The 12,130-nt window shown below is 42.3% G+C and overlaps 1 protein-coding gene across 1 annotated transcript; it reads left to right on the forward strand.

The window, feature by feature from the left end:
* The first annotated feature begins 389 nt into the window (after positions 1–389).
* LOC116406796 (olfactory receptor 226-like) lies at positions 390–2,490 on the forward strand. Its single transcript, XM_031891709.1, has 3 exons — positions 390–1,058; positions 1,494–1,549; positions 2,466–2,490. The coding sequence occupies exons 1-3, from the start codon at positions 390–392 to the stop codon at positions 2,488–2,490; spliced, it is 750 nt and encodes a 249-aa protein (XP_031747569.1).
* Positions 2,491–12,130: the final 9,640 nt, after the last annotated feature.

Consider the following 12,130-nt stretch of genomic DNA (forward strand, 5'->3'; position numbering starts at 1 on the left):
TAGATAGGTCAGTATGGGTCTTGATGGTCATTTTTCAAACCCTATGTAACTATGATACTGCTAATTTATCTGTCATTCATGTTACAGAATTCAATAAAAGTAATATGTTTAGGCTGCAGACTGTCGCATATTGCGATATTTTTCATATACCAACACATTTGTTTCATTGACAGGTGATGGGGGGTAACAACCAGACTGACATTCAGCAAATACTACTTTCAGTGTTCCAAGTTCCTCACAGCTTTAAAATTCCCTTCTTCCTGTTGGTGCTTATATTGTACAGTGCAACACTAACTGCCAATATAACAATTGTTGGTCTGGTATCATCAAGCCCCAGCCTTCATCATCCAATGTTCTTCTTCCTCAGTCACCTTTCTTTGTCTGACATCATGCTAACCACTGAGATTGTGCCACTAATGCTGCACGGCATACTTAAGGGTGGAGTTACCACATGGACTTCTGCCTGTATAACCCAGCTTCTGTTTCATGGTATTGCAGTAACCTCAGAATGTCTGATTCTTACAGTTATGTCCTATGACAGGTACCTGGCTATTTGCAACCCATTTCATTATGTATCAATTATGTGCAGTAATCTTCAGCTTTCCCTTGTGAGTTTATGTTGGTTTGTAAGCTTCACAATGTCCCTTATTCCTGTAGTTTTAATTAGTAAAATGGAATTCTGTGGTTCACATACCATTAATCATTTTTTCTGTGACTTTGCCCCCCTCTTAGAACTTTCCTGCTCAGACACATCTCTTGTAGAACTGATAGATATGGTTCTGGCCATTCCTTTGTTTCTTTTTCCAGTCTTGTTCATTACCATAACATACATGTGCATATTCAATGCAATTCTCAAAATCCCAACCACAACAGGGAGACACAAAGCGTTCTCTACTTGTAGCTCCCACTTGACCACTGTTACCATCTTTTTTGGGATACTGGTTGCAGTTTATATAGTTCCGTCAAATGACAACTCAATGTCAAAAATCATTTCCCTGATCTACACTGTGGTGATCCCATTGTTCAACCCCTTAATATACAGTCTGCGGAACCAGGAGGTAAGGAGTGCACTTCAAAAATGTTTGCAGCGCATGGTCTCATATAGGGGTGTGAGGATGCGCAGGTTAGTGCTCCTCAGATTCTTCTGCTGATGTTACTGAGCCCCCTCAGTTCAGTGATATTATGCCTGAACTAGGCAGCTACATCCGGCTGTGCCATATTGCACAAAATCATTCAAAGGTCCACTGACACCATTGGATGTTGCCAATTAGTTATTGTCAACCTTCTGGTGGTAGGCTTTGCTATTTGTGATTTCTTGCTCTGTATCCTTTTATCCTTTTCCCATTACTTGGCCTGTACTTACTGACTTGCCTATTAGTTTTCTGCTGTTACAGACTGTAACGTAGAGAGGCCTGTAACCTGCCAGAACTAAACTCTTAGGTGTAAGAGAGGGAGAGCCCTGCCAACCCCGGTTTTCACTGAAGCCCTTTTAGGAACTTTCTGCGGTGGAGTTGACAGGGATCCTACACACGGCCAAGGTTATTCCACGGTAACTAAGGGATCAGGCAAAGGCAAGGTCAGAGTCGAGCAAAGGGTGGCAGACAACGAAGATTCATAAGTCAGGGACAGGCAAAAGTAAAAAACCATCAGGAATCAATACAATAAAGGCTTTAGCAAGGTCAGACTACACTAAACCAGCTTGGGCACCAAAAACAAGGAAAGAAACACTATTTAAATTCATATTCAAAAGTGATGTCAGCACATCGGTTAAAGTCACAACGCAGCTCCGGTGTCACTGTGCATCCGCGTGTTGTGAGAGATTGTGCGTCTGTGCAGAGGAGCCCAGGGAGCGGCCTGCCTATTACCTGTAATATATTGCCTAGACATTTGTACCAAGACTTGTCCCTGCCTTGTCTACCAGTAAGCCATCTTGACCCAGCGTGTCACTGGACTTATCGTTGGCATTGCATTGTTACTTGACTGTGCTTTACAACAACTGCCTTCTTCAAGTACCAATTCTGTCTGTATGTAAGTGTATTCCTGTTTGGTTCTCACCTTCCTGCCTGCCTTTTTCTTTGCTCAGTCTCTTCCTAGGTCCCTATTCCAAACACTATGACCACTGATCTCTGAGTCACTGCTGTGGCCTTTGGTCAAGATAGGACATTGTCTAATAATGCAGGATAAATTCATGTCAAATAAAATTACAGAAGTAATAGCAGATCACACCCTGCTCCTCAGGACCTTTCTGGGCCTTTCTGCAAGTTCCACTTTAATCTCAGACTCTCTGTCTCTTCATTCTATATGATGCAATCTACTCAGGAACTGCTATTCTGGTTCATCTTACATTTAGTTATACCTTATTTTTAGGGAGAAAGAATGATTCAGTCTGTTTAGTTCATAAAACCCCCAAAATACACATACTGCCTTAATGATGATGATATAATCTTCTTTCTCCTGTTGCCCAGCCAGGGCATTCGCAGTACGGTATAAAGGCCATTTTTTGTTTGATTTTTAGCTTAGAGTTTGACTTTTAGCTCTACTGGAAGGAAAATTCAGGAAGAAAATAGCAATGTGGGGCTTGCTCAGAAGTACTTTCACTGGGCCTTTACTATGTGGATGGAATAAAGGGGAGGGGTAGTAAAACTACAACTCACTGTTGTGCTAAATAAAAATAAAGGATGCCAGAATGTTCTTTGCATCAAACAAACAGAACAGACTTTATTGCCCAAGACAATATTGAATATACTCATGAGCAATGAGGCAATGCAGCAATAAATGATCAATAAAGGTCAGTATGGGGAGATAGTTTGGGGAAGTTTAAGGTTCATCCCCAGGGTTGCCTCAGGTTTTTCAGATCCCCTACGCCAGAAATGGATCACGGAAAAGACTGTGCCTGAATCCCTCTTCAGTACATCAGACTCTTCACTTAGACAAGCAAAGCCTAGGGGAGAGCTACCTTCTATCTAGCCGCCTATCTCTCCTAGCTGGAGCACAAGATGCTCTTACTAGCTAAATCTGTCTGTCTCACTCTCCTAAAAAGTGCTGTAACACAAAGTAACCTGTAACTGACTAAACCCTTGTTCACAGGCTCCCTGTTTCCCACACTCATTAGAAGCATTGTTCCTATAGGGTAAAATACTTAATGGGCCTTGTTAATCCCAGGCTCCCTGGAAATCCCCCTGATTTAACAGATGCAGGCCAAACAGATCCACAGATCCTTGCAAAACGCTATATTAAAGTTTGGCAGGAAATGGGCAGAAGCCTAAGGGCCAATGATACAGGTACAGAAATTAGATAAACTAGATACATGAGCATTTACCCAGTAACTAGGGAATCAAGAAATGTAGAAATTTAAAGATTTAAAGGTTGCCATTAATGCTATGGGTCTCTACAAACATGTATGCAGAATATGTTAATTAAAAATGCTGGTATTACTGGCCCTTTAAGTTTATTTAAGTTTAATTGTGAGCTCTAGGTCTAACCCACTTCTACACCAGAAAACCCTTCAGATATTGGTTCTAGCTGTATCTACTTGCCCGCCTCAGACAGTTACAGGTATAATAAATCCTGCCCGTGCTGGACCTAAATTTGGTGCTCATAGTAACACGCTTTTCAGGAGGTGGCTCCACATTTATATGTACCAAATGATGAAGATTTCAGGATGGTACAGCAGGTGATACTAAACTCCATGCCAACATGTTACCTAAAGTAGGGGCTTTTCTGAACACACATTTCTTTTTTTCAAAGTACTTTACTTAGAGTAGAGTCGGTATATAGTAAAAGTAGATATTGTTAATGATTTTATGAATATCTTAATATTGTTTGCTATATTCTGTAGTAAAAACTGTGTGCAGATTTTTGTTCATGTTCTTCTTCCTTGAGTTCTCATATTATCTAACCTTTCTATCTCAGGTTCTCTTAAAGCCATTGTTCACCATATCATTAAGGTAATTCCTATCTTCTAGGTTTTTTTTTACAACATTCTTTTTAAAATCTTCTAGTTTTTCTTTTAATACTATCACTTCCATATCATTGCTAAAGTGCAATTCCTCCTATACTTTACCATTAGCCCATAGGGGATAGCAGTAATTGTATGTTGTGGCTGACAACTTCTGGCAGGAAGAACTGTTCTCCTTGTACTGGGTTAGTAAAGACTTTAGAGACAATTCTCCATTGTTGTTGTAAAGTTCTACCAAGCCATATAGAATAGCTACTGGGCCCTTCCAAATATATATCAGACCATTGATAAAACTTCCATACCAAATACTATGGTCACAATACGGTTTATTATGTCCAAAAACTTGGGACCACCCCATATAAATATTGATGTATAAAGGACAAAAAAATGCCCTAATTTTGGTACTCAGTTTCTGTAAATAAAAAATAATTATAGTTTAGCAGATGTTCCGGAGCCAAGATAACTAAGTGGTGTAGTTTTCAGAAATCACATTGGGACTTGTTAACAATTCCATAATTGCCCAGAAACCTTTGGATTGGGGTATGGACTTAATGTACATGTCAGCCATTAATATTCATGACACTAAGGTATGCCAAGGTATTCAATTTTTTGATAAAATATGGCCGTATCCTTATTGAAGCAAGGAGATGACTGAGGCCTGGGGTAGCAGAGGAAACCAGGCTGATTATTTCAGCACCAGTATATAATGCATGTATATTGGAAAGTTGCTTGTTTTAGAGATTCTATCAGAATCCCTTAAATCAATGGGTGGATGATTTTACATCCTCTTTAATGTAATTGCTGGTGTTCGTGACATTAATGCTACCACCTTAAGAAGCTAACCAAGTAGTTAGTGTCCCTTTTTTTAAAAATCAAATATGAGTTGTATATAATATATAACTATGTATACATTATATACATCACACTGATCAGCTGGCATCATTAAAGCATGGAGTGCTCTTAATAATTGTATTTTATAACAGGAGAGATGTTAGTAATCACTAATTGAAGCATTGTGCTACAGTATTAAGACACTGACAGTCATTAACACTTTTTGGGTGGTATTAGTTATTTGTACTATTTAGTTTTATTATTACTTTTCACCCTTGCCTAATTAAATAGCAGATATATTGAGTCCTTCATTTGTAATAGCTAGTTAGACATAGTTAGTTATATTTAGCCATATATAATTGATTATGGGCTGTTATTAGTTAGCCATCTTAAGTGTGGCTAGTTTTTAAATAAGCATGATATTTTGGTTATAACTATTCAGTTATGGAGTTGTTTTGGTCATAACTATTTTTGAATAACAATGGAACAATTGTCATGACCCACGCATCCACCTACACTCGCTCACCTCACTCACCAATAAAAACTGTGTCACGATATCATTGTTGGAATGATAATGCCTAAAGCTTTATTTATAAATACAAACAGTGCAGTAGATTGAACACAAACTTGTAACATGATTAATCATAACAATACATCAATGTAAAAAGTGCAAACATTACCGAACGGAAAACATTGACCCCGAGCCCCTTGCCAGTCTGCCCTTCTACAACAACCCTGAGCTTTGCTATCCTCAAGCCGCCCAATCCCTACCTCAGAGGATACACGCCGCCAATCCGGGACCTATCCAGTCCCATTTCTCAATTAGACATGTTCAGTACCCACCCAACGCCTTATAGCGCGCCTTTCTTATTCCATCCACCAATGGTCAGACTGACAATAACCCGCCATGACGACTACAATGATGTCGATCATCCGCGTCATTTTCCCTAAAGAAGCACAGAGAGCGAGGAGGGGCTGACAGGAGACAGTACAAAAGTTGCAGGGAATTATTGTGATATTAGTGAATCCGCAGTCGCCAGTCCACAAATGGGCAATGCCAAACTGTGTAATGGGTCGTGAACGGCTTTCACACTAAAATCACAAAAGCGAGAAAGACATAAGAGAGTTAAAAAGAAGTACAGAGAGCGAAGAGGGGCTGACAGGAGACAGTACAAGAGATGCAGGGAGTTATAGTGATATTAGTGAATCCGCAGTCGCCAGTCCACAAATGGGCAATGCCAAACTGTGTAATGGGTCGTGAACGGCTTTCACACTAAAATCACAAAAGCGAGAAAGATATAAAAGGGTTTAAAAGAAGCCACAGAGAGCGAAGAGGGGCTGACAGGACACCGAACAAGAGATGCAGGGAGTTATTGTGATATTAGTGAATCCGCAGTCGCCAGTCCACAAATGGGCAATGCCAAACCTGTGTAATGGGTCGTGAACGGCTTTCACACTAAAATCACAAAAGCGAGAAAAACATACAAGGGTTAAAAAGAAATACAGAGAGCCAAGAGGGGCTGACAGGAGACAGTACAAGAGATGCAGGGAGTTATTGTGATATTAGTGAATCCGCAGTCGCCAGTCCACAATGGGCAATGCAAACTGTGTAATGGGTCGTGAACGGCTTTCACACTAAAATCACAAAAGCGAGAAAGACATATGAGGGTTAAAAAGAAGCACAGAGAGCGAAGAGGGGCTGACAGGAGACAGTACAAGAGATGCAGGGAGTTATAGTGATATTAGTGAATCCGCAGTCGCCAGTCCACAAATGGGCAATGCCAAACTGTGTAATGGGTCGTGAACGGCTTTCACACTAAAATCACAAAAGCGAGAAAGATATAAAAGGGTTTAAAAGAAGCACAGAGAGCGAAGAGGGGCTGACAGGACACCGAACAAGAGATGCAGGGAGTTATTGTGATATTAGTGAATCCGCAGTCGCCAGTCCACAAATGGGCAATGCCAAACTGTGTAATGGGTCGTGAACGGCTTTCACACTAAAATCACAAAAGCGAGAAAAACATACAAGGGTTAAAAAGAAATACAGAGAGCCAAGAGGGGCTGACAGGAGACAGTACAAGAGATGCAGGGAGTTATTGTGATATTAGTGAATCCGCAGTCGCCAGTCCACAAATGGGCAATGCCAAACTGTGTAATGGGTCGTGAACGGCTTTCACACTAAAATCACAAAAGCGAGAAAGACATATGAGGGTTAAAAAGAAGCACAGAGAGCGGAGAGGGGCTGACAGGAGACAGTACAAGAGATGCAGGGAGTTATTGTGATATTAGTGAATCCGCAGTCGCCAGTCCACAAATGGGCAATGCCAAACTGTGTAATGGGTCGTGAACGGCTTTCACACTAAAATCACAAAAGCGAGAAAGACTAAAGAGAATTAAAAAGAAGCACAGAGAGCAAAGAGGGGCGGACAGGAGACAGTACAAGAGATGCAGGGAGTTATTGTGATATTAGTGAATCCGCAGTCGCCAGTCCACAAATGGGCAATGCCAAACTGTGTAATGGGTCGTGAACGGCTTTCACACTAAAATCACAAAAGCGAGAAAGACATAAGAGAGTAAAAAAGAAGCACAGAGAGCAAAGAGGGGCTGACAGGAGACAGTACAAGAGATGCAGGGAGTTATTGTGATATTAGTGAATCCGCAGTCGCCAGTCCACAAATGGGCAATGCCAAACTGTGTAATGGGTCGTGAACGGCTTTCACACTAAAATCACAAAAGCGAGAAAGATATACGAGAGTTAAAAATAAGCACAGAGAGGGGCTCACAGGACACCGTACAAGAGATGCAGGGAGTTATAGTGATATTAGTGAATCCGCAGTCGCCAGTCCACAAATGGGCAATGCCAAACTGTGTAATGGGTCGTGAACGGCTTTCACACTAAAATCACAAAAGCGAGAAAGACATATGAGGGTTAAAAAGAAGCACAGAGAGCGAAGAGGGGCTGACAGGAGACAGTACAAGAGATGCAGGGAGTTATTGTGATATTAGTGAATCCGCAGTCGCCAGTCCACAAATGGGCAATGCCAAACTGTGTAATGGGTCGTGAACGGCTTTCACACTAAAATCACAAAAGCGAGAAAGACTACAGAGAATTAAAAAGAAGCACAGAGAGCAAAGAGGGGCGGACAGGAGACAGTACAAGAGATGCAGGGAGTTATTGTGATATTAGTGAATCCGCAGTCGCCAGTAACAAATGGGCAATGCCAAACTGTGTAATGGGTCGTGAACGGCTTTCACACTAAAATCACAAAAGCGAGAAAGACATATGAGGGTTAAAAAGAAGCACAGAGAGCGAAGAGGGGCTGACAGGAGACAGTACAAGAGATGCAGGGAGTTATTGTGATATTAGTGAATCCGCAGTCGCCAGTCCACAAATGGGCAATGCCAAACTGTGTAATGGGTCGTGAACGGCTTTCACACTAAAATCACAAAAGCGAGAAAGACTAAAGAGAATTAAAAAGAAGCACAGAGAGCAAAGAGGGGCGGACAGGAGACAGTACAAGAGATGCAGGAAGTTATAGTGATATTAGTGAATCCGCAGTCGCCAGTCCACAAATGGGCAATGCCAAACTGTGTAATGGGTCGTGAACTGCTTTCACACTAAAATCACAAAAGCGAGAAAGACATATGAGGGTTAAAAAGAAGCACAGAGAGCGAATACGGGCTGACAGGAGACAGAACAAGAGATGCAGGGAGTTATTGTGATATTAGTGAATCCGCAGTCGCCAGTCCACAAATGGGCAATGCAAAACTGTGTAATGGGTCGTGAACGGCTTTCACACTAAAATCACAAAAGCGAGAAAGACATATGAGGGTTAAAAAGAAGCACAGAGAGCGAATACGGGCTGACAGGAGACAGTACAAGAGATGCAGGGAGTTATTGTGATATTAGTGAATCCGCAGTCGCCAGTCCACAAATGGGCAATGCCAAACTGTGTAATGGGTCGTGAACGGCTTTCACACTAAAATCACAAAAGCGAGAAAGACATAAGAGAGTTAAAAAGAAGCACAGAGAGCGAAGAGGGGCTGACAGGAGACAGTACAAGAGATGCAGGGAGTTATTGTGATATTAGTGAATCCGCAGTCGCCAGTCCACAAATGGGCAATGCCAAACTGTGTAATGGGTCGTGAACGGCTTTCACACTAAAATCACAAAAGCGAGAAAGACATATGAGGGTTAAAAAGAAGCACAGAGAGCCAAGAGGGGCTGACAGGAGACAGTACAAGAGATGCAGGGAGTTAAAGTGATATTAGTGAATCCGCAGTCGCCAGTAACAAATGGGCAATGCCAAACTGTGTAATGGGTCGTGAACGGCTTTCACACTAAAATCACAAAAGCGAGAAAGACATATGAGGGTTAAAAGAAGCACAGAGAGCGAAGAGGGGCTGACCGGAGACAGTACAAGAGATGCAGGGAGTTAAAGTGATATTAGTGAATCTGCAGTCGCCAGTCCACAAATGGGCAATGCCAAACTGTGTAATGGGTCGTGAACGGCTTTCACACTAAAATCACAAAAGCGAGAAAGACTAAAGAGAATTAAAAAGAAGCACAGAGAGCAAAGAGGGGCGGACAGGAGACAGTACAAGAGATGCAGGGAGTTATAGTGATGTTAGTGAATCCGCAGTCGCCAGTCCACAAATGGGCAATGCCAAACTGTGTAATGGGTCGTGAACGGCTTTCACACTAAAATCACAAAAGTGAGAAAGACATAAGAGAGTAAAAAAGAAGTACAGAGAGCGAAGAGGGGCTGACAGGAGACAGTACAAGAGATGTAGGGAGTTATTGTGATATTAGTGAATCCGCAGTCGCCAGTCCACAAATGGGCAATGCCAAACTATGTAATGGGTCGTGAACGGCTTTTACACTAAAATCACAAAAGTGAGAAAGACATAAGAGAGTAAAAAGAAGTACAGAGAGCGAAGAGGGGCTGACAGGAGACAGTACAAGAGATGCAGGGAGTTATTGTGATATTAGTGAATCCGCAGTCGCCAGTCCACAAATGGGCAATGGCAAACTGTGTAATGGGTCGTGAACGGCTTTCACACTAAAATCACAAAAGCGAGAAAGACTAAAGAGAATTAAAAAGAAGCACAGAGAGCGAAGAGGGGCTGACAGGAGACAGAACAAGAGATGCAGGGAGTTATTGTGATATTAGTGAATCCGCAGTCGCCAGTCCACAAATGGGTAATGCCAAACTCTGTAATGGGTCGTGAACGGCTTTCACACTAAAATCACAAAAGCGAGAAAGACATATGAGGGTTAAAAAGAAGCACAGAGAGCGAAGAGGGGCTGACAGGAGACAGTACAAGAGATGCAGGGAGTTATTGTGATATTAGTGAATCCGCAGTCGCCAGTCCACAAATGGGCAATGCCAAACTGTGTAATGGGTCGTGAACGGCTTTCACACTAAAATCACAAAAGCGAGAAAGACATAAGAGAGTTAAAAGAAGCAGAGAGAGCCAAGAGGGGCTGACAGGAGACAGTACAAGAGATGCAGGGAGTTAAAGTGATATTAGTGAATCCGCAGTCACCAGTCCACAAATGGGCAATGCCAAACTGTGTAATGGGTCGTGAACGGCTTTCACACTAAAATCACAAAGCGAGAAAGACATATGAGGGTTAAAAAGAAGCACAGAGAGCGAATACGGGCTGACAGGAGACAGAACAAGAGATGCAGGGAGTTATTGTGATATTAGTGAATCCGCAGTCGCCAGTCCACAAATGGGCAATGCCAAACTGTGTAATGGGTCGTGAACGGCTTTCACACTAAAATCACAAAAGCGAGAAAGACATATGAGGGTTAAAAAGAAGCACAGAGAGCGAATACGGGCTGACAGGAGACAGAACAAGAGATGCAGGGAGTTATTGTGATATTAGTGAATCCGCAGTCGCCAGTCCACAAATGGGCAATGCCAAACTGTGTAATGGGTCGTGAACGGCTTTCACACTAAAATCACAAAAGCGAGAAAGACATAAGAGAGTTAAAAAGAAGCACAGAGAGCGAAGAGGGGCTGAAAGGAGACAGTACAAGAGATGCAGGGAGTTATTGTGATATTAGTGAATCCGCAGTCGCCAGTCCACAAATGGGCAATGCCAAACTGTGTAATGGGTCGTGAACGGCTTTCACACTAAAATCACAAAAGCGAGAAAGATATACGAGGGTTTAAAAGAAGTACAGAGAGCGAAGAGGGGCTGACAGGAGACAGTACAAGAGATGCAGGGAGTTATTGTGATATTAGTGAATCCGCAGTCGCCAGTCCACAAATGGGCAATGCCAAACTGTGTAATGGGTCGTGAACGGCTTTCACACTAAAATCACAAAAGCGAGAAAGACATATGAGGGTTAAAAAGAAGCACAGAGAGCGAAGAGGGGCTGACAGGAGACAGTACAAGAGATGCAGGGAGTTATTGTGATATTAGTGAATCCGCAGTCGCCAGTCCACAAATGGGCAATGCCAAACTGTGTAATGGGTCGTGAACGGCTTTCACACTAAAATCACAAAAGCGAGAAAGACTACAGAGAATTAAAAAGAAGCACAGAGAGCAAAGAGGGGCGGACAGGAGACAGTACAAGAGATGCAGGGAGTTATTGTGATATTAGTGAATCCGCAGTCGCCAGTAACAAATGGGCAATGCCAAACTGTGTAATGGGTCGTGAACGGCTTTCACACTAAAATCACAAAAGCGAGAAAGACATATGAGGGTTAAAAAGAAGCACAGAGAGCGAAGAGGGGCTGACAGGAGACAGTACAAGAGATGCAGGGAGTTATTGTGATATTAGTGAATCCGCAGTCGCCAGTCCACAAATGGGCAATGCCAAACTGTGTAATGGGTCGTGAACGTCTTTCACACTAAAATCACAAAAGCGAGAAAGACTAAAGAGAATTAAAAAGAAGCACAGAGAGCAAAGAGGGGCTGACAGGAGACAGTACAAGAGATGCAGGGAGTTATTGTGATATTAGTGAATCCGCAGTCGCCAGTCCACAAATGGGCAATGCCAAACTGTGTAATGGGTCGTGAACGGCTTTCACACTAAAATCACAAAAGCGAGAAAGACTAAAGAGAATTAAAAAGAAGCACAGAGAGCAAAGAGGGGCGGACAGGAGACAGTACAAGAGATGCAGGAAGTTATAGTGATATTAGTGAATCCGCAGTCGCCAGTCCACAAATGGGCAATGCCAAACTGTGTAATGGGTCGTGAACGGCTTTCACACTAAAATCACAAAAGCGAGAAAGACATATGAGGGTTAAAAAGAAGCACAGAGAGCGAATACGGGCTGACAGGAGACAGAACAAGAGATGCAGGGAGTTATTGTGATATT

The sequence above is a fragment of the Xenopus tropicalis genome, chromosome 8, assembly GCF_000004195.4.
Source record: "Xenopus tropicalis strain Nigerian chromosome 8, UCB_Xtro_10.0, whole genome shotgun sequence".
Classification (NCBI taxonomy): Eukaryota; Metazoa; Chordata; class Amphibia; order Anura; family Pipidae; genus Xenopus; species Xenopus tropicalis.

Excerpts from the sequence above, each read along its gene's own strand:
- LOC116406796 (XM_031891709.1), top strand. The coding sequence starts at position 390 with ATGCTAACCACTGAGATTGTGCCACTAATGCTGCACGGCATACTTAAG. Across the intron at positions 1,059-1,493 it reads ACAGTCTGCGGAACCAGGAG|GAACTTTCTGCGGTGGAGTT; the intron begins GTAAGGAGTGCA and ends AAGCCCTTTTAG. Across the intron at positions 1,550-2,465 it reads ACGGCCAAGGTTATTCCACG|CCAGGGCATTCGCAGTACGG; the intron begins GTAACTAAGGGA and ends CCTGTTGCCCAG.